The sequence below is a fragment of the Hyaena hyaena genome, unplaced genomic scaffold, assembly GCF_003009895.1.
Source record: "Hyaena hyaena isolate Hyena2069 unplaced genomic scaffold, ASM300989v1 scaffold_29, whole genome shotgun sequence".
Lineage (NCBI taxonomy): Eukaryota > Metazoa > Chordata > Mammalia > Carnivora > Hyaenidae > Hyaena > Hyaena hyaena.
The window spans coordinates 4,560,279-4,585,622 of NW_024080661.1; the positions used below are offsets into that span (position 1 = coordinate 4,560,279).

General features: G+C 54.0%; 1 protein-coding gene across 3 annotated transcripts in view; it reads left to right on the forward strand.

Moving 5' to 3' along the window:
- The window catches only part of ABCC3 (ATP binding cassette subfamily C member 3), a 44,517-nt gene extending 19,865 nt beyond the window's left edge, over positions 1–24,652 (forward strand). The window contains exons 10-31 of one of the 3 annotated variants that reach the window (XM_039227876.1): positions 53–214; positions 738–830; positions 2,085–2,288; positions 2,407–2,553; positions 2,933–3,020; positions 3,305–3,371; positions 3,595–3,721; positions 3,806–3,982; positions 8,612–8,779; positions 9,144–9,336; positions 10,363–10,477; positions 10,654–10,801; positions 10,901–11,108; positions 11,398–11,708; positions 13,018–13,217; positions 13,380–13,506; positions 14,852–14,953; positions 17,766–17,912; positions 18,053–18,211; positions 18,791–18,957; positions 21,497–21,691; positions 24,179–24,652. In XM_039227876.1, coding sequence (XP_039083807.1) covers positions 53–214; positions 738–830; positions 2,085–2,288; positions 2,407–2,553; positions 2,933–3,020; positions 3,305–3,371; positions 3,595–3,721; positions 3,806–3,982; positions 8,612–8,779; positions 9,144–9,336; positions 10,363–10,477; positions 10,654–10,801; positions 10,901–11,108; positions 11,398–11,708; positions 13,018–13,217; positions 13,380–13,506; positions 14,852–14,953; positions 17,766–17,912; positions 18,053–18,211; positions 18,791–18,957; positions 21,497–21,691; positions 24,179–24,287 — 3,414 coding nt within the window. In that variant the 3' untranslated portion in view covers positions 24,288–24,652. Of the gene's footprint in view, positions 1–52; positions 215–737; positions 831–2,084; positions 2,289–2,406; positions 2,554–2,932; positions 3,021–3,304; positions 3,372–3,594; positions 3,722–3,805; positions 3,983–8,611; positions 8,780–9,143; positions 9,337–10,362; positions 10,478–10,653; positions 10,802–10,900; positions 11,109–11,397; positions 11,709–13,017; positions 13,218–13,379; positions 13,507–14,851; positions 14,954–17,765; positions 17,913–18,052; positions 18,212–18,790; positions 18,958–21,496; positions 21,692–24,178 lie in introns of those variants that run through there. The other 2 variants (XM_039227877.1, XM_039227878.1) reach the window with 2 other exon arrangements.
- The last annotated feature ends 692 nt before the right edge of the window (positions 24,653–25,344 follow it).

The window sequence follows — 25,344 nt, forward strand, 5'->3', positions numbered from 1 at the left end:
AGCTTTGGAGAGGCTCACAGACCCAGTTCGTCACCCTGCTGTCTCCCGGCAGGCTCTGGTCATCACCAGTTCAGCCAAGCGTGAGTCCACCGTGGGAGAGATCGTCAACCTCATGTCTGTGGATGCTCAGCGCTTCGTAGATCTTGCTCCCTTCCTCAACCTGCTGTGGTCAGCACCCCTGCAGATCGTCCTGGCAATCTACTTCCTGTGGCAGGTGACTCCTGAGCTCTGGCTTCTGCCCCCTTCCTCCGACCTCGACCTTGCTGAGAAAGGGCAAGAGAGGGCAAAGCCGGGTCAGCAGAGGGCTGCCTAATGGACGCAAGAGCTTCCCTAGATATTTGGGTCCGGGATAGGACTCCGAGGGTGCTGGTGTCTGCAACCGAGTCTTTCCAGCCTGTGCAATTAACTTTCTCGCAGATACCAGGGGAGGAGAGGGGGACTGGGAGGCAGGGTGGGTGTGAGTCTGGCTGTCGTTGTCTGTCTGTATTTGCCTTCCTGGGTGTACGGACTCACTTCTGTGTTTGCTGTTGGCATCATCTGATGGCTCGTAGCTTCTGCACATGTTTTCATCATTTGGGCTTTTTCTGTGTTTGTTTTTCACTGTCCGTTTGGCTGACTGCCAGCTTTTGCTTCCCGCCTAGCTCCACATTTCTGATGGATAGACCTCTGTCTGTCTGTTGGGGTCTGTGCACATACTTTAGTTATCTGTCTTATCGACCCACCTGTGCCCTCCTCAGAACCTGGGTCCTTCCATCTTGGCTGGGGTGGCTTTCATGGTCTTGTTGATCCCGCTCAACGGAGCTGTGGCCGTGAAGATGCGTGCTTTACAGGTAGGTGCTATCACGGGGGTGCCGCTCCTGCCTGGAGCACCTGGTCTGGTGCCTGGAGGAGGGCATTCACTAACCTGGAGCCCCTCAGTCACCTTGCTGGCCGAGTAAGGATGGCTATAAGCCACTTCCACGAACCTTAGCTCACCCCAACCTCCTAACAGCCCGGAGAGGGTTCTAGCAACGTTCTCATTTAGCTGCTGAGAGGTCAAAGCCCAGAGAGATGAGGGCAGCCCAGAATCAGGGCGAGCCGGGACTCAAACCTGCGTCTTCTGGTCTAATGAGAGCCTTCTCCCACCACACTGTGCTCAGTGTAAATAGCCAGTCTTCCAATCCTTCATTTTCAAATGTTTAATGAGGTCTTCAGTGGTAGAATACTCCAAACATCAGTGGTATTCCACTGCGTGTAGAATAAATGACAAACTCCCCGTGACCACCCACTAGGCCCCTGCCCACCTGCAAGCCCTCACCCCCCCAGGGTATGCCCAAGTGACAGCCACTCTGGCCTTCTTTCTTTTCCCCAAAGCACCAAGCTATGCATACCTCTGGGCCACCACACATGCTGTTCCCTGGAACACATTTCATCCCTTCCTTGCTTGCTCACTCCTCCCCTTTCTTCCCCAGCATAAACTCTGATTTCCCAGCCCCCACTCCATTACTCTCCCACAGAGTCCTGTTGTTTCCCTTTGGAATACGCACACTGATTTATTAAGTGTTTACACAGGTAACGTTTGCTTCCTGTCTGCCTCCCCCAGCAGACTGTCAGCTTCGTGATGGCTGGGGTCTATCTAGCTTGAGTTGTTCATCCTTACCTGCTGCATGTCTAACACGTGGCCTGGCACATAGTAGGCATTCAACAAATCGGGTTGCATGAATCAGTCCAGTCGGGGTGCTGTGCCCCGAGTTAGGATCTGGGGAAACGAAGAGAAGTGGTCTGCACCCTCGGGAGGCCCCCAGTCTGATTGTGGAGTCCCGCATGCCCAGGGGTCTCCATGGAAACAAACGAAAAGAACAACATGGCTTGGAAACCCCGGAAAGGGGGCAGAGGATGCTGCCTGGGAGGGTCGGCGTTGGAGGCATTGAGGTTGGAGCTGGACTTTTTGGCAGGAGGGGGGGCAGCTGGGCTGAGGGGCAGCACAGACCATGCGGAAGGATGATGGAGGGGTGGCGGCCGTGCCAGTGCACGGAAGGTAGGAGCCCCTGTGGGGGGAGGGCTGGGGAGGAGAGTGGGGCGTGTCACTGCCACTCTTTCCACAGGTAGAGCAAATGAAGTTCAAGGACTCACGCATCAAGCTGATGAGTGAGATCCTGGGTGGCATCAAGGTGCTGAAACTATATGCCTGGGAGCCCATTTTCTTGGAGAAGGTAGAGGGCATCCGGGAGGCTGAGCTCCGAATACTACGCCGGTCGGCCTACCTCCAAGCCATATCCACCTTCACCTGGGTCTGCACCCCCTTCCTGGTGAGGGTCTCCCCCCCGGCCCCCACCACCGGGGCCAGCCCCCGCCTCCCACCTGGCTAGCCCAGGCCTCCAGACTCAACGGATTCCATTCTGACACTCACCCTCCATCCCTGCCCAGGTGACTCTGACCACCCTCGGGGTCTATGTGTCTGTGGACCAGAACAACGTGCTAGATGCCGAGAAAGCCTTTGTGTCCGTGTCCCTGTTCAATATTTTAAAGATGCCCCTGAACATGCTGCCTCAGCTAATCAGCGGCCTGATCCAGGTAACCCCAGGGAGGGCTGGAGGCTCTGCTGGAGGGAGGGCAGGCTGTCCGGGCCGGGGATGATCCAGGAGAGTGATTGGAATTGAGGAAGTGGGCACTTTGGCATGAGGTCATTAGAGCTGGGGGATATTTGGAGTCAGAGGAAGAGAGGTGAGGTCCCTGGAAACTTGAATTCTGAAGACAACCTCCTTGTACCACCCTAGATCCTATCCTTGGCAGTGGGAGCCAGAGAAGACTCAGTCATGGGATGGGGGTGGGGTGTCCGGCACCCTTTCTGGGCCTTTAGGGGAACCTGCCTCTCCCAGGAAGTCGGGGCCAGGCATGAGTGGGGGCGTCTGGGGGAAGGGAGAGCTTCGGGGACTGACTCACCCTCCTGCAGACCAGTGTGTCTCTAAAACGGATCCAGCATTTCCTGAGCCAAGATGAACTTGACCCCCACTGTGTGGAAAGAAAGACCATCACCCCAGGTCCAGACACCCTCTCCCTGGGCTGCCCTTGCCCCAGCCCCTGCTCCAGGAAATCTTCTGTTCCAAGCTTGTCTCTTGGCTCTTTCTTCTTCCTGTTTTCCCACTGGGCCTAGCTTCTCTCTCTTCTGGGCCCTTTGCGCAGTCTACCGCACCCCTCCCCTGGGCCTCCCCAACTTTTCTTCCTTTCCTGGGACTCCCTGCCCCTGCCCCTGCCCCACCCCGAGATTCCCTGCCTTCTCACTTGGGCCCCTTGGCCTTGACCTTGTTCGCCTTGGTCCTCCCAGGCTATGCTGTCACCGTACACAATGGCACCTTCACCTGGGCCCAGGATCTGCCCCCCACTCTGCACAGGTACCAGCTCCCCTGCCCCTTCTCAGCTGCCTGCCGTGAGTCGAAGTTCAGATCGGTAGCAGAACCTAGTTCCCCTCCCCCCCCCAACTCCCTCCACTCCTGCCACTGAGGCAGGAAGAGCCTCACCTTGTCAGGGTAGTATCTGGAAGGGAGGAGGGCTTGGGTCTCTAGGTGAGAGGCTGGGGGATACCTCTGACTGGGTTTCTGGACTCCTTGCCCTCAGCCTAGACATCCAGGTGCCGAAAGGGGCACTGGTGGCCGTGGTGGGGCCTGTGGGCTGTGGGAAGTCCTCCTTGGTGTCTGCCCTGCTGGGAGAGATGGAGAAACTGGAAGGCACCGTGTGTGTGAAGGTGAGAGAGGGTACACCTCCCGGGAAGGGCCCCTCGGCCGGGCCCCGGGTAGACCCCGACCGAGGTAACGTCTCCTCCGGCCAGGGCTCTGTGGCCTACGTGCCCCAGCAGGCATGGATCCAGAATTGCACTCTTCAAGAAAACATCCTGTTTGGCCGAGCCCTGGACCCCAAGCGGTACCAACAGGCTCTGGAAGCCTGTGCCTTGTTAGCTGACCTGGAGATGCTGCCTGGCGGGGACCAGACGGAGATTGGAGAGAAGGTACAGGGTCCCCTCCCTTCCTCTGGGGAGTCACACATGCAGCTGCCCGACTTAGCTCGGCTCACGTCTATAAATGCGTTCAATCCCTCCTCCCTCCCTCCCTTCCTTCCTTCCCACATTCGTGTAAATAACCCAGCTCTGTGCTTGGCACTGGGGAAATGGATCTATGACTGGGGTAGGCTGACTTATGAACAGGTAGGGGGTGTAGAATGCCCTGGGGGCCAAGCCAGAAGCCTGTGCAGGGGACAAGGAGAGAAGTGGGGGTGGGCAGAGCTGCCTAAGGAAAGGCATCACTTTTGAGCTCAATCTTAACAGCTGAGGAAAAAGATCTCATCATCCATTCGTTCATTATCAGATTTTATAACATACCTCCTATATGCTAGACGATCTTACACAGCAATGAATACACCAGACTAAAATTTCTGCCTTTATAGTGCTTATATTCTAGTGAGGAAAAGAGACGATAAGCAAGATAAATACGTAAAATATATATTAGATAAATGTTAAGGGGAAAGAATGAAACATGAAAGGGATATAGGAATATGTGCAGGGCTGTGTTGTTACGATGCCTTGGGAAAGCCTCGCTGAGAACAAAGTGAGGAAGTGGTCCATATCTGGGGACATGGAGCCCCATCTGGGGACATTTGAGGCAGAGAGAGCAGTAAGTGCAAAGTCCCTGAGGCAGGAATGTATTGAGGCAGTCAGGATTCACAAGGAGGCCAGCGCCACTGGAGTGGAGTGAGCAGGGTCATGAGGAGGAGTAGGCGAGGCCACTGAGGTGTCCAGACAGCCAGGTCATGTAAGGCCTGGTGGGCTTTTATCAAGAGTGATGGAAAGCCTTCCAAGGTGTGAGCCAAGGAACGGTGATTGGATTGGCATTCTGGTGCAGTTTGGTGAAACTGAAGGTTAGAAAGAGGTGGGGAGGGTATGGGGCGAGGCAGAACCTTAAAGACCTTGGTTAAGGTTTGGGTCTATACCCTAAAACCATGGGGCATCAGTGAAAATTTTTTAAATTAATTTATTTTTCATTGTTGCCAAATTTACATACCATAAAATTTACCATCTTAACCATTTTTAATTGTACAGGTCAGCAGTGGTAAGTCGATCCACATTGCTGTATGGCCAATTCCCCATGCACCCCACTCCTCCCCTCAGCCTCTGGCATCCTCCATTCTATTTCCTGTCCCTAGGAAGTTGACTACTCCAGGTACATCATATAAATGGAATCATATAGAATCTGCCTTTGTGTGTGTGTGTGTGTGACTGGCTTATTTCACCTCGTGTAATATCCTCAAGGTTCATCCGTGTTGTTACATGTGTCAGAACTTCTTTCCTTTTTCAAGTTAATATTTTATTATGTATGTAGATCACATTTTGTTTATCCATTCACCTGTCAGTGGACACCTGGATCGCTTCCACCCGTTAGCTATTGTGAATACTACTGCTATGAACACGGGTATGCAAATATTTCTTGAGTGTATACCCAGAAGTGGGGTTGCTAAATCACAAGGTAATTCTATTTTTTTTTTTAATTTTTTGAGTAAATGCCATGCCTCTTTGCATAGCGGTGGCACCATTTTATATTCCCCCTAACAGTGCAGGAGGATTTTAACTTCCGCACATCCTGGCCAGCGCTGTTGTTTTCTTGGGAAAGGGGCTGTTTGGGTTTTGAATACCAGCCATTCTCATGGGTGTGAGGTGATATTTCCTTGTGGTTTTGACTTGCATTTCCCTCATGATTAGTGATGTTAAACACCTTTTCTTGTGTTTGTTGCCATTTGTGTATTTTCTTTGGAGAAATGTCTATTCAAGTCCTTTGCTCATTCAAAAATTTTTTTTCTAATGTTTATTTTTTGGGGGGAAGGGCAGAGAGAAAGGGAGACACAGAATTCAGAGCAGGCTCCAGGCTCTGAACTGTCAGCACAGTCCCAATGCAGGGCTCATACCCACTCACCCACATGAGATCATGACCTGAGCTGAAATCAGACACTTAACTGACTGAGCCACCTAGGCACCCGCCCCAAGTCCTTTTGTCATTTTTAATCCAGTTATTTGGTTTTCCGTTGTTGATGTGTGAGAGTTCCTTTTTTTTTTTTAATTTTTAACATTTTTTATTTATTTTTGAGACAGAGAGAGACAGAGCATGAGCGGAGGAAGGGCAGAGAAAGAGAGGGGGACACAGAATCTGAAGCAGGCTCCAGGCTCTGAGCTGTCAGCACACAGCCTGATGCAGGGATTGAACCCACAAACTGTGAGATCATGACCTGCACTGAAGCTGGATGCTTAGCCAACTGAGCCACCGAGATGCCCTGAGAGTTCCTTACGTATACTGGATATTAATCCCTTATCAGATATATGAGTTGCAGATATTTTCTCCTCTTCTGGAAGTTGCCTTTTCACTCTGTTGATCGTGTCCTTTGATGCACAAAAGTTTTCCATTTTAATGTGATCCAGTATATCTTTTTTACTTTTACTGCCTGTGCTTTTAGTGTCACATCCAAAAAATCATCGCCAAACCTGATGAAATTTTCCCCCTATGCTCTCTTCTAAGAGTTTTACAGTTTCAGCTCAGGAGGTTTATTTACACTAACGATTTTCATGTGGATTCCCTCAAAACACACATTCTCTAACATAACTATAGGTGAATTATCAAAATCAAGAAATTTAACATTGACACACTATTACTATTTAACTTACTGTCTGTATTCGCATGTCCTCATTTGTCCCTGTAAATGTGTTTTTTAGCTGTTTTCTTTCCTGGGCGAGGATCCAGTGAGAATCATGAACTGTAGCTGGTTGTCACATTTCTTTATTCTCTGTCAATATGGATAATTCCTCAGGCTTTGTCTTTTAGGACCTTGACACTTTTGAAGAGTACAGGCCAGCTATTTTGTAGAAAGTCTCTCAATTTGAACACAATTACGTTAGATTATATGTTTTGGGGGAAAGTATCAAAGAAGTAATATTATGTCCTTACTGGTGCATCATAGCAGGAGGCACATGTCAGCTCATGCCTTATTATTGACAAGGCTAACTTTGATCACTTGATTGAGGTGGTGTCTTTCATTGGTGATTTCGTTTACAACTTTCATTGAGGATTCTTGCCTGAGTCAGTGTTTATTATTATCGTGTTTGCAAAATGGTGATTTCCCAGCCCCATTCCTTCTACAGTTATTAGCTGGCATTCTATTCTAAAAAAGAGCTTTGCTTCTTCCCGGGGTGCCTGAGTGGCTCAGTCGGTTGGATGTCCAACTTCGGCTCAGGTCATGATCTCACTGCTTTTGAGTTCAAGCCCTGCGTCGGGCTCTGTGCTGACAGCTCAGAGACTGAAGCCTGCTTCAGATTCTATGTCTCCCTCTCTCCGTTCCTCCCTGCCTGTGCTCTGTCTCTATCTCTCTCTCAAATATAAAAAAAAATTAAAAAGAGCTTTCCCCTCCTCCCCCTTTTTTACTTATTAATCTCTTTATGTCAATATGAGCTCAAGGATTCTTATTTGATTCAATGGATTATAATCCACTACTATGGTCGCTTATCTTGATGTTCAACTTGTCCATGGAGGGTTTAAGTAGGGACATGACCCGAATTTTGTAAAGCTGCCCTGACTGCAGTGTGAAGGGGCCCAAGGTCACAGGAACCAGTGAGAAGGCGTTCATAGTCGTCTGGGGGAAGCAATGAGGACTTGAGCCTGGCAGTGGGGATGGGAGTCTGAGGTTATAGGAACCCAAAGAAGACCTCCCCATCTATGATGCAACCCCTCCTTCCCATCTCTCCTGGAGCTACGCTAACCTTGCACACACACCAACCTAATTTAGTGCCCAGCACTCAATAGGCACTCAAAAAAGACTGGTTCGTTGAATGCAGATGTGCTCATGTGCCTCAGTCACTACAGCTGTGTGCCCACCCCCTGCTTCTGCATCTTTAGCTCCCATCCCACATTTGCTACTTCTCGCCCCACTCTGGGTCCATTTCTCAGAGTACCTGAAAAAGCTGGGGCCTGTTCTAGAGGGAATGAGGGAAGCTGGAGGTGAGAAGGCAGGACACACCTCTGGGGTCTGCTTTCAGGGCCCAGCCCTGCTGCTGTGTGCCTCAGTTTCCACATCATGGGCTTAAGGAGAAATCTTCTCTCTCCTCTGGCTCCTGAACAATCTTAGGGTTAACGAATTTGGGGGGCGGTACTGGGTTTCCATTTTGGCTTCTGCTCTTGAGAGTTCAGCACCTTGGACAAAGTCATCAACATCTTGGGCTCAAATTTCTTCATCTGAAAAATGGGGCTGAAATGGCTGACATGAGGATCGAATGAGATCCCTGTTATGAAAGTCACCTGCAAAGTACATGGACAGTGGCAGATTAAAAGGTCTATTAAGGACCTCGTGGGGGATTTCCAGCCTTTCAGAGTATACAGGCAGCTGGGCAGGGTAGTGAAGCAAAGGGAGCAGATGTCCTCACCTGCCCTGGCTGGACTCTTGAGAGCCACCACCTCTTCTTCTGTGGCCTCAGAGCTTCACAGGGACAAGAGGCATATCAAATGAGAATTGAGAGGTCTGCTTCGTTGAATGACGGGGACAGGGCCTTTGTCTGTCTGACTCCCTTCTACCCAGTACACACCCCCCGCCTCTCTCCTCCATCCAGGGCATTAACCTGTCTGGGGGCCAGCGACAGCGGGTGAGTCTGGCCCGAGCTGTTTACAGTGAAGCTGACCTTTTTTTGTTGGATGACCCACTGTCAGCTGTGGATTCCCATGTGGCCAAGCATATCTTTGACCAAGTCATAGGGCCTGAAGGTGTGCTGGCAGGCAAGGTGAGGCCTCCAGGAGGTTGGGGGGGGTGGTTATGGAGAGATCTAGGGTGGGAGGCCAAGGGGTTCAGAGGAGACCCGGAGATATGGGAAGCCTGAGAAGCAGGAATGTCTGTTGGGTGGCAGGGGAAACCCAGGGCGAGGGGCACACCCCAGAGGCACCGAGCCGGCTGCAGTGAGCCTGGGGTAAGTCACTGATGTGCCTGTCCATGCTCCCTGGCATATGGGCCCTCACACTCACTCTGTGGTGAGTGACTTTCACTCCTGTGTCTGTGCTAGGGGCGTGAGATGACTTTCACCCCATGCCTATGCCAGGGGTGTGTGGGCTGAGGACGGGGGCAATGATAGCCTGCTGTCTTCTCTGCAGACACGGGTGCTGGTGACACACAGCATCAGCTTCCTGCCCCAGATGGACTTCATCATAGTGCTGGCTGACGGGCAGGTGTCTGAGGCGGGTTCCTACCCAGCCCTGCTGCAGCGCAGCGGCTCCTTTGCCAACTTCCTCTGCAACTACGCACCTGATGAGGATGAGGAGAATCTGAAGGAGGGCAGCAGGACCGGTAACCCTCCCTGACCCTCCACATTCCTGTGCCCGCCCCCAGCATCTCCCCTGCCTTGGGGTGTCTGTTGCTGGGCTCAGTGTCGCACAAGGGAGGTCCCGAGGAACTCGGACCATCTGCGTGACAGTCAGACATCACCAAGAGGGAAACGGAACTGGATGTAGCCAAGTGCCTCCCCCCTCCTCTTCCCCGTGTGACCTTATCAGCAGCTCAGGCCTCAGAGCCCCACTTTTCCCTTGGGTCCAAAGCGCATGAGGGCCCAGGCCCTGCCTCAACGTCAAGGCTATTTCACAGAGAAGTCATCCGATAAATCTGCAAGTGCTTGGAAAAGTCAGTTAGTTACCAGCAAAGGTTGACTGAGACATTACGACATCCTAGCACTACTCTCGGCACTGAGGGATGGCAGCAAACAAATGGAAAAGTCCTTGTCCTCATGGAGCGCTTTGAAGTCTCTGGGCCCAGAAGACCCCCGCTTTGTTGTCCGTCCTGGGTCCCCAGCCCCCACCTCTGGGCTGGCTTACAGACCTTCTCCTGAGTTTTCTTGCCTACTGCTGGCTAGACAGCTAACATGACTTGAACATTTACTAAGTGCTGGGCCCCTTGCTAAGCACTTGACACACATTCTTCCCTTTAATCCTCACAATGACAATGACACGATGAAGTGGGTACTATTATTATCCCCATTCGACATGCCTGCCTGAAGTCATGCAGTGAGGAAGTGACACTGGAGCTCAGCCAGTCTGCCTCCAGAGCCCAGACTCCTGACCCTCATATCTGAGGCCCCTTCTCCATAGTCCCGGAAGGGAAGTTTTTCTCCTTGTCCCACCTAAGTTTTCCCTTCTGGCTTCTCCCCCACCCCCTAGCACAAAACTGATCATTTATTTTTGTTCTTGTTCTCGGCTGCCCTTCCATGCCTCTCGTGCTTGTCCATCCGGGCCTCTTGCCGGGGCTTGGAGATCGGGGAACACTAGCGGCCTGCAGGGCAAGCTAGCCAACCGCTTCTCCTTTCTCCCCCCACTGCTGCAGTCTTGGAGGACATGGGCGATGAGGAGGTGCTGCTGATCGAGGACACGCTGAGCAATCACACAGACCTGACGGATAACGAGCCAGTCATGTATGAGGTCCAGAAGCAGTTTCTGAGGTGAGCTCCTGAGATCTCTCTGGCGCCCTCTCTCTACCCGGCTGGGTGGGGCACGTGTGGGTGCTCTCTCCCTGACACCCCCACCCGGGCCTCCAGCTACAGCCTGACCCCCCTGGGGCTCTGCCTGTGGGTTTGTTGGAGACCACCTCTCTGGGCCTGACCAGCTGCCTTCACAGACAGCTGAGTGTCATGTCATCAGAGGGCGAGGGCCAGGGCCGGGCTGTGCTCCGGAGACGCCTAGGTTCAACGGAGAAGGTAGTAAAGGCAGCAGAGGTGAAGGCGAGTGGGGCACTGATCCAGGAGGAGAAGACGGCGACAGGCACTGTGAGTAGGGTGGACAAGGAAGGCTGGAGAGGGTGGGCAGGCCCCCAGCAGTGCCGGGGCTCACGGGAGTCCTCTGTCCTTGACCGCCACGGGATGCAGGTGAAGCTGAGCATGTTCTGGGATTATGCCAAGGCCATGGGGCTCTATACCATAGTGGCCACCTGTCTTCTGTACCCGGGTCAAAGTGCGGCTGCCATTGGGGCCAACGTGTGGCTCAGTGCCTGGACCAATGAGGCAGCAGCGGGTAGCCGCCAGAATAACACTTCCACGAGGCTGGGTGTCTATGCCGCCCTGGGAATTCTGCAAGGTGAGCATGCAGAGATAGCTAGAAGGTATTTTCCTCACATCTGGGCGGCTGGGTCCCTCAAACGACAGCCTTGCCTCTGTGTCTCCCTCCACCATCACAGCCATTGCCTGGCCCCAGTGCCTCCCGAATCCACCCTAACAGTCCACCCGCCTCTGGGCGTCTCTGGCTCATCCCAGCAGCGCTCTGTCTCTGAGCCTCCTAGCCACCGTGGCCACCCCCTACCTCCCAACCTGCCCCTGCATGCCGCCACCTGGTCGGTGAACGAGCACCTCTCCGCCTCTACCAACAGGGCTCCTGGTGATGGTGTCAGCCATGACGCTGACGGTGGGGAGTGTCCAGGCTGCACGCTCGCTTCACCAGGCGCTGCTGCGCAACAAGATGCGCTCGCCACAGTCCTTCTTCGATACAACGCCCTCCGGCCGTATCCTCAACCGCTTCTCCAAGGACATCTACGTCATCGATGAGGTTCTGGCCCCCACCATCCTCCTGCTGCTGACCTCCTTCTACAACTCCATCTCCGCCCTCGTGGTCGTCGTGGTTAGCACGCCGCTCTTCGCTGTGGTCACCCTGCCTCTGGCTGTCTTCTACATCTTGGTGCAGGTGCGCCGCCGCCGCCGGAGAGGGGGCGGGCCTCTGTGTGGGCGTGGCCCTCCGGGGGCGGGGCGACGGTGTGGGCGGGGCGCTAGAGTGGGCGGGGCTGGGACCCAGGGAACTTACAGCTGGATTTGGTTAGGGACCGTGGTGGGTTACTCTACTTCTTTGAAATTCCTTTTCCTCACCTGTAAAAGAGAGTCATAAAACTCACCTCTTAAGGTTGTTGTTAGGGTAAAATGAAATCCTTGTAAATTGTGACTGACCCTGAAACTCCTTCCTGCTGCCTATTTTTTCTTCTTACATTTTGAGACAGAGAGAGTTAGCAGGTGAGGGGCAGAGAGAGAGAGAGAGAGAGAGAGAGAGAGAATCCCAAACAGGCTCCTCACTGTCAGCGTCGAGCCCGATTCAGAGCCGGAACTGAGGAACCGTGATATCAGGACCTGAGCTGAAATCAAGAGTAGGATGCTTAACAGGCTGAGCCAACCAGGTGCCCCTCTGCTGCCTATTTTTAAACAAAAATTGTTAACCATGCGAGACACATTATCTTTCCCTTCTTTGATGCATATCTAAACATACATGTGCATATATGTTTTTAACATAGATGACTGGTAACATTCAGCTACAGCTCATTGTAGAAGTCATTTGCGTTTCTGAGCCCCTGTCCTGCCTTGAGCTTAATCAGTTGATGAAGGTAACCCACAGGTGGCTGGAAGCCCAGGCCCTTATGGGGAGACCCTGATCTGGGCTGTGTTCTGTGCAGGGACACGAGACTCTCAGACACCCATCCTGTAAGGCCCTGGCCGTCTTGGGGCCCACACAGGGTAGAGGAAGGAAGCTGGAGGCAGAAGAGTGTTTGTGTGGGGCTGAAGTTTTAAAAAACTGGACTTGGGGTGTGGAAAAAGCTCTTTAAGGAAAAGAATACAAAATTATCTTATTTTTGCAAATTTTGTGATATTCTGACTATGTGAGCCCCTTGCTGGGACCCCTCAGTGGAGACAGGCATAGTCACTGATTTAGGAGACCAAGCAAGGTCAGTACTGCAATCCAGGCCCCTACCAGGGGGGTAGGGGGTTGGGAGCTGAGAGGGAATCAGGAAGGGCTTCGTGGAGGAAGTGGCCCGGAAGATTGAGCAGAGCTGACCAGGGGGAAAGGGTATGAGTTCATGGAGCCACATCAGGTAGGGAAAGGAAGCAAAGTCTTATGGGTAGTGGGGCTGGCTGGAAGGAGGCCCAGATGGGTTCAGAGGGCATGCAGGACTGAGTTAGGGGTCCTGCGCACGGTGCTGACCCCAAGCTCTTTCTCCATCCTCTGCCAGCGTTTCTATGTGGCTACGTCGCGGCAACTGAAGAGGCTGGAATCCGTCAGCCGCTCGCCCATTTACTCCCACTTTTCAGAGACAGTGACTGGCTCCAGCGTCATTCGGGCCTACGGCCGCAGCCAGGACTTCAACGCCATTAGTGATGCTAAGGTGGACATCAACCTGAGGAGCTCCTACCCCTACATTGCCTCCAACAGGTCATAAGCCTCCTCCTTCCCCACCCCCTGCTTCTCCAGGAGCTCCCGCCAGGGTCTCTGCGGGCAGGCCCTGGAGCTCCGGGTTCCGGCTCTCCTCCCCCTACACAGGAAACTGCCCCCTTCCTGCACCTGCCCCACTTCCTCCTTGTCCTGTTCCCGCAGGTGGCTGGGGGTCCAGGTGGAATTCGTGGGGAACTGTGTTGTGCTCTTTGCCGCACTCTTTGCTGTGATTGGCAGAAACAGCCTGAGTCCGGGGCTGGTGGGCCTTTCTGTGTCCTACGCCCTACAGGTACGCGGGGGTCTGGGCCCCAGGGTCGGGGCCACAACTGGGGCAGAGACAACACAGGTGTCACAAGCATCCCCGGAGCTTTTGCTCTGCCCGATATGAGCACCAGCCCCAGGTTCTGCTCATCAGGACTATGAGCTCACAGTCAGGCACCGAGAGACCCTCGCAACAACGGGGGATTGTAATGCAGGGTGAACAGGTCTTTGTGGAGGAAGGAACAAAATTTGGTAAGAACCCGGAAGAATCCAGTTCTCTACTTCAGGTGTTGGCTTTGGAGAAATTGTCTTGGCGCTTGGCCCCGAAGGACAGAGTTTGTCCTGACTATGCATGAGATTTAGAAGGTCAACCCTGACAGCTGTCCTGGGGCGGGGAAGTGGAGGGCTGGAATGTACTTCATTTCACAGGTTTGCAGAGAAAGTACACAGAGAAGGTGGCGGGAGCCGGGACGGGAGGGAAGGCTGGGCACCTGACATCAGTCTGTATTATCAAAGGCTTAAGTAACTACAAATGGTGGGGTACCCGGCTGGCTCAGTCGGTGCAACGTGCGACTCTTGATCTCAGGGTCGTGTGTTCAAGCCCCACGGTGGGTATAGAGATTACTTAAAAATAAAATCTTAAATAGCTGCAAGTGGCATTCTTGTGACTTCGATCACATTTTCAATGCCTCAGAGGGCTCAAGTCTGGAATGCTTTAGTAAACAAAGGACGATCTGGATAAATGAGTCCTTCTCAAACTGCCCTGTGTTATGAATCTGGATTCAGATACAGCAGGTCCAAGATGGGGCTCAGGATTCTGTATGTCTATCAGGACTCCTTGGTACACAGAGTGGTCCAGGGACCAGTGGCATCAACATCACCTGGGAACTTGCTAAATATGCAGAATCTCGGGATGCCTGGGCGGCGCAGTGGGTTAAGCGTCTGACTCTTGGTTTCGGCTCAGGTCGTGATCTCGTGAACTAGGAGACTGAGCCCCATATCGGGCTCTGCACTGATAGCACAGAGCCTTCTTGGGATTCTCTCTCTCTCTCAAAATAAGATTTTTTTAAAAAATGCAGCATCTCAAGTCCCACCACAGACCTACTGAATCGTAAGCCACGTTTTAACAAGATTCTCCGGGAAATCTTTCTCGTACATATTAAAGTTTGAGAAACACTGGGCCAGGTGGTCCTTGGTTAAGTCTGCAAGGTCACTGCCTGAGATACAATTGTGATTGAGCCCCAGGTGGCATACCTATGGGCTTGCCCAGGCCCACCTGGGGTGTAGAGGCATAATCAGGGAGTCGGAACTCCTCCCATAGCTGTTGGGGGGAGGGGAGATCACTGTATCCATGACCCGGTCCCTTTGGCCAGATAACATTGACTCTGACTTGGATGATCCGAATGATGTCAGACTTGGAGTCTAATATTGTGGCCGTGGAGAGAGTCAAGGAGTACTCCAAGACAGAGACTGAGGTGGGTACTGGGATGAGCCTTGGGCAGGGCAATTCTGGAATAGCTGGGGAGGGGTGCTTGGTGGCCCATCATCCCTACATCCCAAGGTCAGCTCTTCATTCGGGGGACTCTTCATTCATTCATTCATTCATTCATCCATCCATCCATCCATCATCACCCTTATTGGGCATCAGCCAGAGGTCTATGCTAAGAGGTATAGAGGGTCCAGAGTTGAGCAAGACAGGGTCCATCCTCAAGCGAATTCTGATGTTGTGGGAGAGGTAAGACAGGACTCTGCACTGGAAGATAAGAGCCCCAGAGTGATGCACCCACAGAGGGCAGACAAGCGGAAGATAACTCAGCAGGGGTGATCAGAGGGTAAAGATTCCAGCCAGAGATTAAACGGTGGAAGGAGCAGGGGTGAGGCAGCATGGCATTTGCTGGGGAAAAGGAGGTGTCCCCTGCTGGCGGTGGGAGGGGGAAGTGCACGCTTTTCTCCACGTACTTCTTCCTATGGTCTCCCAGCAAACCGCTTCACACCCAGAAGCTGCACGTCTCTGAGATCTCAAGTTCAGCTTTGGAACCACCCTTTCCCAGCCCTGCCAGCTCACGTGCCCCAAACCCTCTGCTCTTCTAGAACTTTGTCCTTGTTAGGACCCCCCATCCTGAGACTCACCTTTGTCCCTGTGTCCACCAGCTCATCTAGCCTGGATTCTGTGCTCCTCCGGTGCCAACGCTCCGGACTCCCTTGCGCCTCCTTCCCTCCAAAACCCCTCCCCAGTCCAGCCCCCCTGTCTACCCTCTACACACTGGCGCTCAGCGGCTGAGACATTGCCGGAGAAAATCACTGATTTTACTTCAAGTGTGTGACCACATACACTGCTGGGTATTTCTATTTCGCTTCCCCCGAACGCATGTGATCCCACTTCCAGAAAGATCCATGGTGAACCTTCTTTCCTCACACCCCCACATTTCCTCCCCTTGGCTCAGCCACGGACCTTTCGTGACCCGCCAGTGAGAGTAGGAGATGTGAACTCCCTCAAGCTTCCTGCCCCCCAGACTTTTCAAACCCTCCTGTGGTCCCTTCACCTCTTCCTTCCTCTTTTAGCAGGAAGTGTCCCTCCTGCTATCAACGTCCACCCCTTCAGACCTCACCCCCCTCACTGCACCCTCTGTCCCCTACAGCTTGCTCCCTCTGTTGGGTGGTTCCCATTCACCGGCGAACACGAGCTATCATAGCATCCGTTCTGTACACACGCACCAACCTCTCTTCCCGCTGCGTCCCACAGCCCCGTGTCTCTGCTCTCCTTTGTCATGAAGCTTGTTTTAAAGCCCACATGGCGAGGGGGGGAGCGACTTCCCCATCACCCTTTATCACATCTGCCTCCCGCCATCTGGTTTCTGGCCCCCTCACTCCACTGATGACCTGCCTGGTCCCAAACCTCGGGGACACTTTCCCGTTCTCATCTCATTCAACCTCTCAGTGACATTCAGACAAAACAACCCCTGCCTTCTTGGAGGGCCCTCCCTCATGGCTTCTGTGACCCAACCTCTTGCTCTGTCTCCTTTGAGCCTCCAGCCCGCCTGTTCCTCCCCGCCTGCCTCTCCTGCCCCCGGGGCCCCCGTTGCCCCCCCCCCTGCCTTCCCCAGACGTCTCCTATCACCCCCCCAATCCTCTGCTGTCAGGGATATTTAAGTCCTCCCTCTTGGTATCTAGCGTTCCCGTTTCCCCCTGTCCGTACACATGATCTGTCTTCATAGCCAAAAAAGCTTTGCCCCCAACCCTGTTTCCCAGGCTTTTGACACCTCCTTGAGAGAATGGTCTACACTGGCTGCTTTGCTTTTTGACCGGCGACAGTCTGGCTTCTCCTGTCTCAAAGCACGCCAGCTTTACGTGACCTGCAGAGTCACATAGGTCCCCACGCTTAGAAGGAAGGGTCTTACATCTGCTTTAATGCTCTGCTGTCACCACGTGGACATTCTTAATAGTCATCGAACAGGAGACCCCACATTTGCATGTGGCACTGGGCCTCTCACGTGGTAGCTGGTCCTGTCTCAAGGCTGCCATCGTCTCGTGCCCAATTTATTTTAAGAACCTCGCAACTAGCTTCCCTGTTTTCCACCATCTCCTCTCCCTTCTCCTCATAGCAGCCAGAGGGTTCCTTTAAAAACACATCAAATCATGCCATTGCTCTATGCCTGGCCTCTGCTGGCTCTGCATCTTAGAGTAAAAAACAAAAACAAACAAACAAACAAAAAAAACCCCCATGGTTCTTAAAATGGCCTGCAAAGCCCTTCCTGAAGGGGCCACCCACTATCCATCTCCCACCTCTCACTTTGTCGCTGTGTTCCAGAACACACCTGGGGAGGCATTCCCACTTTCTGTTCCCCGTGCCTGGCATGCCCTTCCCCCAGATATTTACTTGGCTTCTTGCCTCACCCGCTTTGGGTCTTTATTCACATATCGCCTCCTCCAGGAAGCCCTCCGCGACCACCCTGTCCTACAACACCAAGCACTTCTCAGCACACATCACTTGGCTACATTACACAGATGTGCTGATCTGTTAATGGTATGACCCTCGTGCTAACTGTAGGCCTCATGGGGCAAAGACTTGTTCAGCACTATGAGCTCTGTAGGGAATAAAGGCGGAGAGATAAAGGACTCATCGAATCACGTTGAACCACAGGGTTGGGACCAGGAACTGTCCCCCGGGGACCCTGCAGGGTGAGGATGGAAGGGGCCTCAAGAGAGAGGCCGACTGAAAAGCAGGAGAGGGCCCGGAGGCGGAAGCGGGGCCACCCTGATGCAGACCCATCTTCCCCTCCCGGCCAGGCCCCCTGGGTGGTGGAGGGCAGCCGTCCTCCCGCGGGCTGGCCGCAGCAGGGCGAGGTGGAGTTCCGGGACTACTCTGTGCGCTACCGGCCCGGCCTGGAGCTGGTGCTCAAGAACTTGAGTCTGCGCGTGCACGGCGGCGAGAAGGTGCGCGAGGGCTGGGTTTGCGCCCGGGACGCAGCCAGGGCCTCTGGGAGAGCGGAGGCTGCAGCCCAGGCGTCTGGGAGCCCTGGAGATGCCGGCGGACTCCTCCTGACCCCCTGAAAGCCCCCCGTCACTCCCTCCAGGTGGGGATCGTGGGCCGCACCGGGGCCGGCAAATCGTCCATGACCCTCTGCCTGTTCCGCATCCTGGAGGCCGCGGAAGGTGAAATCTGCATCGACGGCCTCAACGTGGCAGATATCGGACTCCACGACCTGCGTTCTCAGCTGACCATCATACCCCAGGTACGAGCCTGCCATGGACTGGCCGCACTGGGCAGCCGTCTGGGGGGCAGGCCCCACCCTGCTCTGCAGCTTGAGGTCCAGGCCCCGGCGCCTCTGTCCTGGAGGCTGGAGAGCCTGACTGCATGAGCAGAGCCACAGAGCGGCCACCTGTCATGGACCTGAAAGGGTCAGGCTGTCCTGGTCCCCTCCGGCCACCCGGGCTCCCAGTGGAGACCGGAATCGCGGGACCCTTCAAGTACCCCATCCCCCTGAGCCGCTGTGTCCTGGCCTCCTTATTTCCCAACTTGGAATTACGTTTCACTTCTGCTGGCTCCTCTGGGGTATTTTTTCTGCTGATTGGACACTTTGGAGTCAGATTAGCAGTTCCGCTTTCTGCTTTGGTGGAGGACTTTGTGATTGGCAATGCTGGGGTTTATCACTTCCCCACAGGCATTTATCTGCCCGTTGCCTCCCCGCTGGAGGGCCGGGGACAGGATAGGAAACGCTGCCCCCCAACGCCTTGCTTTTGCCCTGGCCTGGGGCCCATGGTTCCTGATGGGGCCTGAACAGCGCACTTCCGAGACCTCATTGTTTCGCTAGGACCCTGTCCTGTTCTCTGCATCCCTACGTACAAACCTGGACCCCTTTGGGTATCACTCGGAGGAGGACCTATGGCGAGCCTTGGAGCTCTCCCACCTGCACACCTTTGTGAGCTCGCAGCCAGAGGGCCTGGACTTCCAGTGCTCTGAGGGAGGGGAGAATCTCAGGTAAGAGCTGGGCCGGGGTGGGTCAGGAACAGCACCCTGAGGAGTAGAGGACTTAGCATCAGATGACACAGAGTCCACGCCAGCCCCTTCCTACTCCCATTGCAGCCCGCGTGCGCTAAGGGGATGTGGTTTCATATTGAACATATTCTGTGTGGTCTCACTGATGCCTCACACAAGCCCCAGAGGCGGTGATGGTCCCACTTTGCAGATGAGAAAACTGAGGCAGGGCCAAAGTCACCTAGCTGGGTGAAGGCATGCCTGGGATTGGAACCACGAGATTCCAAAGCCATATTCAGTCCTGTCCTGCGAGCTTGTCAATGCTGCGCTTGGCCTGGGGTGGGGGTCTGTACTAAGCCCTTGGATCAGGTAAGAGAAAACCCACAATGCATTAGGGCGCTCACAGATATTTCCCACGATGGCCCTGCAATTTCTTCTGAAGCTTCCGAGTGAGCAAAGTGAACTTTCCAAGCCCTTCTTTGCTTTCTTACAACCCCAGTGTTGTATCCACAGCCCCTGGTGGGTTGCAAGAGGGAGGGCCGGAAGTCACTTCTTCCTGAGTCTAGAGGCTTGAGATTCCCATGCCTGTGTTAGCTGTGTGATTTTTGGCAAGTCGCTCGACCTCTCTGTCCTACCTCTTCCTTCGCTTTAAAATGGGGATACTAGCAGTCCCATACCTCTTTGCACCATGCTGCCCACTAAAAATATAATGTGAGCCACAAAGGTGTAATTAAAATTTTTCTAGTAGCCACATTAAAAAAAGAAAAAGAACCCAGTAGAAAAGAAAAGGAAAGAAAAGACACAGATGAAATACATTTGAATAGTGCATTTTATTTATCCCAGTATATCTAAAATACTGTCATTTCAACAACTAATTGGTATAAACATTATTAGGGATATTTTACATTTTTTGTTTCATGCTGAGTTTGAACTCTCATGTGTCCTTTTACATTTACGGTACATCCCAATTTAGCCGTAGTTCAAGTGCTCTGTAGCCACATGTGGCCAGTGGCTATCCTTTGGACAGAGCAGTCTTGAGGTCATTGTGATGAAATAGAAAGCACTTAGCCTGGATACACTTCTGAGATATTTAGCTATTCTTATTCCTTTTCTTATTATTCTGCCAGGTCCCCACCCATGGACTCTCTCTGGACCTCAAAAACAAAAACAAAAACCTTTACCTTTGCTCAGCACTTAACAGTGTTCAAAGCACTTAGGCATCCACTATCTTGTTTAATCTTTACTGCAGTCCCGTGGGCCAGAAATGAAGCTCGGATGCGTAAAATGATTGCCCCAAAGCTGCTCAGCTAGTGGAGGGGGGTGGGGCAGAGACTCAGGGAAGCCAGGGCTTTTGCCCCAAGCCTTTCCTCACTGCATCACAGCCAGGAGTGGGACGCCCCCGCTCCCCGCCCCCCTCCCCAGCTAGTCCTGAGTATGCCCTTCAACGGGATTTCACTTACACAGCCGTGTTGGGGTGGCTGGTGGACAAGCACAAGCTTCCAGATCCTGCACCCCAGGGCTGGGTTTGCTCCATTTTCCTACCCCTGGTTGCTGTCGGCACCTCTCCTGGATAATCCCCTCCCTCCCTGTCCCCGCATACACCAAGGTCTGAGACAGGTCAGCTCCCCTCCTCCCTCTCTGAGCTTGTAGCCGCTTTAATAAGCAGAACTCGCATCCTGTGCCAGTCCTACCATAAATCAGCCCTGAGTTCTAGCTGGAGGCTCACTCGGCTGCCAAAACCTTCATTAGCTGCGGGAATGGGCCAGCGAGAGAGCCTGGCCTTCACTTGGGCTGTGGTGACTCACCCCTTTGGGAAAGGCTGAGGTATTTGTCCTTGGGTGTGGGGTTATAGCAGCCTCTGTGGTTGGGAACACAGCCCTGCTTTGTTCACTAGCTCTGGCTTCCAGGCCGAGGTTGAAGGTATGTGCCCCACCTCTCCTCTGCCTCCCCGGCGACCAGACTTGGGAGTCCCCAAGTCCCCGTTGTTCCTGTCCCCACAACAGAGCCCTGGCCTGTATTCCCCCCATGGGGCTAGGAAATAACTCTCTGAATTGTGTGATATTAGGCTCAGCAAGATGACATAATACGTGCAAATATCCGGGAACAGCCATTTAGGTGTGTTCTTCCTAGAGTGTAAATGACTGATAGAAGCAGAGAAGCATCATGGCACTAATTGAGGAATGAGGACAGAGAAAAAGACACAGAAGGAGAAGCGGGGGGGGGGAGTGCCAGGGACAGACTGGGATTTCACAATGTCGTTGAAACATTTTTTGTTTCATACTAAGTTTGAACTCCCGTGTGTCCTTTTACATTTACGGTAAATGCAATGTAAATGCCCCAGACCCCTCCTTACCCCCGTGGGGCCCAGACCTCCATGACTCCGTGTTCCAGGAGGACCGGACTGAGGCAGAAATGGGAGAAGTTAGACAGAAAGCCAGTCCTGGGCCTTCGGGGAGGAACGGAGACAGAAGCAGTTCAGGGAGTCCGGCCAGGGGGCCGGTGGGGGCGCCCAGCTCGAGCCGCCTGCCTTCCCCGTTCCCAGCGTGGGCCAGCGCCAGCTCGTGTGCCTGGCCCGAGCCCTGCTCCGCAAGAGCCGCATCCTGGTTTTAGACGAGGCCACGGCTGCCATCGACCTGGAGACTGACAACTTCATCCAGGCTACCATCCGCACCCAGTTTGAGGGCTGCACGGTGCTGACCATCGCACACCGGCTCAACACCATCATGGACTATACCAGGTGGGGTGCCTCAGCCAGGAGGGACCTGGTGGGGTTATCTAGGCCACCAAGAAGGGGCATGCCGACTAAGGTTATCCGGACATGGAAGAGTTTGTGGGATTGTCTGACAGAGCAGGGCTCCTCGAGTTACGGAAAGGGGCAGGTCAGAGTGGAGTCATCTATGCACGGTGGGCAGTACAGTGATGTTTTCTGAGACATACTGGACACTTTCAGGTCACCAACATGTAGGGAGGGGGCACCCGGGGCTCCCTTGGCATTGTGAATCGTGCCCAGGCTGCCTCCCTCCAGCCTTCTGGTAATGCTATGAGGTGGATCCCGGTCCATCATGACGAAACCTTCACTCCCTGCGCTCCCTCTGGGTTAGAGGGGCCACGGAGCCATCCCCTTGTTGGTACCTCGCTCCCACAACCCGAGCTGGGTGTACAGATGAAGCCGCTAAGAGAGGCACGTGATCCTAGAGTCCCTGCCCTGGTGGGCTGGACCCTGACAGCCTGGACCCATGGGAGCAGGCACCGTGGGGTGTGAGAGCAGAGGGCTGCGCCCCAGCCCCAGCAGCTGCTGACTGCTGTGTGACCTAGGGCAAGGTGCAAAACCTCTCTCTTGGGGTTGTTGTAAGGAGTCAGCGAGATGAAGCGTTTCAAGTGCGGGCGACCCTGGGAAGTGTTAGTTTCTCCCCAGCCCCTTACTGTAACCTCCGTAGCAGTAGCACATTCCTCTAAGGATCAGGGAAAGGGCCTTGGCCTGGGGATCTCACGCCTTCCCTGGGGAGCCAGCCACTCAGCCAAAAGAAACATCTGGGACCTATTCCCTCATTGTGTCCAGCGCTAAGGTGCGGTGCTGGAGGACAAGGTGAGGGGCGGGGGCTGGGGAGCCTCACGGAAGTGACGTGGTGCTGGCCTGGCAGCCTGGCCCCCTTGGCGATGTGAGGGCTCAGGAGGAGGAAGAGGAGGAAACTGTGATAAATCTATGTCAAAGGAGTGTGGTTGGGGTACAGCAATAGGGCTTTATTCACAAAATAAACACCCACGGGCATGGGGAGGTAGGGAGGAAGCCGTGGACAGGGCAATGGGCAGACCTTGTCCCCGCCTCAGAAGTGTCCCCACACAGCCCCCAGGGGCATTCTCAGAAGCCGAGAATGCCCAGTGCCGCCACCTGTCTGTTCCATCCTTACCCAACCCCTATCCGAGCCCCCACTGAGAGAAGAGAGGGCAGACCGAGGTGCCAGGCCTTGGGTCCAGACAAGGGACATGGATGGGCCGAGAGGCTCTGTCCCCAGGCCTAACGAAGATGGTCTTCACTGACAGCCTTGAGGGTAGAAGGCTCCAACCAACCTTGGAGGTTGGGAACTCATCCATTCTGGTAGAATCGATCCAATATTCATGCTATCAAACGTGTAATTCGAGCCTGCAGGAAGGAAGCAGGGGTACGTGTGTAGGCCGGAGGAAGCCAATCCACACAAGGCGGCCAGGACACTATCTTTCCTAAGGGAAGGAAGCCCCAGCCAGGTCCTAAAAGATGAGTGAGAGTTGGGGAGCAGGTGTGGAGATGGGGTACGGACGCAAATCTCAGGCAAAGGATGCAAGACATGAAAAGGTAGGAGGGCACATGAGGCCAGAGTGCAGGGGGTGAAGGGGGAGCGGAGCCAAGACAAGGAGAGAGGGACCGGCCCCCCACTGTGCTGCACTTTGAGGACCACGGTAAAGCAGTTCTCACCCTGGACAGTGAGAAACCACTGAAGGGAGGAGGGGCACCTCTCGGGCTTGTTCGGGCAGTGACCAGGCAGGGCTCTGCACAGACAAGCTCCTTCCCGGGACCTGTGTCCAGGAGCCCCGTGCGTAAGGGAGGCGTAAGGGAGGGCGCCATCGAGGGGCGTCTCCGGATCAGGGGGGCCCATTCATCTCCTGCCTCCCCACTGCACCGGGAGCCAGGCTGTTAGCCCTGCACCGGGTGCACCCCGTGTTTAACTGGCAGGGGATTCTAATCCCAGGTGTGTGTGTGTGTGTGTGTGTGTGTGTATCCATCCATCAGCAGCAGCCAGATTTGCAGCCCAAGTCCTAGATTCCAGTGTCAGGCCTCACTGCAGCCCAGTTTCCTGCCGTGTGCCTTTGTGAGTTGGCACAAAGCAGGAGGAGACGCACAGGGCCCAGCGCACAGGCCCGTGGCTCCCTGCGCACAGTCCTGTGACCCCGGGTGAGGGAAGGGCTCATTAGGGAAGGTTTTCGGAGGCCCCGAAGAGCAGAGATGAATAGGAAGCTTGTGTTTGATCCCAGAAGCCGTCTCATCTGCTAGGAGGGCAAACGGAGCTGCTAAAATAACCAGCCTTGCAAATGTGCACATGTGGCCTAGCGGCTGTGCTGGGTGGGTCGCCCGAAGTGGGAGGACTGGCATGTCCCTGCAGGGCCTGAGCGGGACCCAGAAGGGCAGCGCTGGACAATCAGGGCCTGCGCTAAGCTGGTGGAGACCTGACCACTTCTTTTCTTCGGCTAGGGTCCTTGTCCTGGACAAAGGGACGATAGCTGAATTCGATTCTCCAACCAACCTCATCGCAGCCAGAGGCATCTTCTACGGGATGGCCAGAGACGCCGGACTTGCCTAAGATATATGCCCGGGACATCCCCCTGGCCATTCCCAGGTTTCATCGGGAGAGGAAAAAACACCAAGTATGTCTGCAGCCTGGACGTGATGACAAACAAACACTGGGGGCATTGGCTAGATTGTCGCCCTGGAAAGTGCCTCCCAGAATAATTGTGCTAAATGCTTTAGATGAGGAAGCGAGGCCCAAGGGGTGAACGACGGGCCCGGGGTCACAGCTAGTTTGAGGCAGAGCCCAGACTGATGCGCGGGTCTCCTGATCCCCAGCCCGGTGTTATTGCCATACAGTGCTGTTTTCAATCATTTCATGGAATGACCTCTCTGCTCTGTATGACTTTTCATATTTTCTACTCAGAAGGATTTTTTTTTTTTTTTAAGTCAAGCCTTTTCCTCCTGGAACAGCAGACTGCTGGGTCAGGCCGTCCTTAGGAACTGAGTCCTGTACTCTGGGGTGCTGGCCTGAATCCATTAAAAATGGAGCACCGATGAAATAAAGCTACATGACCAACAACATGGATACTGGATGTGGCCTTTCTCTGCCTGTTCATTCGGTTTGGGGGTTAGGACCTTTGCGGGAGGCCTGGAGGGAGGGAGAGAGGTGGAGGTAGGCTTTATATACCTCTGCATGGCTGGGATTATCTGAAAACTTCAGACTCCAGAGCTTTTGGCTAGAAATACAGTCTTGACAGCCAAAATTCACTGGGTAATTGCCAGTAGTTCCTGGTCTGCTGTGCAGATACTGTGAAAAGTCGAGAAATGAAGCCCCTGAAATCTGACCCGAGGCCTCCTGGGAAGGTGGCCGTGAACCCCATCACGTTTATGTTATCCCTCAGACCTCCAAGCCTACTTCTCTGGGGGCTGGGATGGGCCTGGTGCTTTTTACTCCCTTGCTCCTTTAGTGGCCTGTTCCAGGGGCTCCTGGGTGGGCTCAGTCGATGAATCGTCTGACTCTTGATCTCAGCTCAGGCCATCAGCTCCTGGTTTGTGAGTTCAAGCCCCGCCTGGGGCTTTGCCATAATAGTGCGGAGCCTGCCTGGGATTCTGTCTCTCCCTGTCTCTCT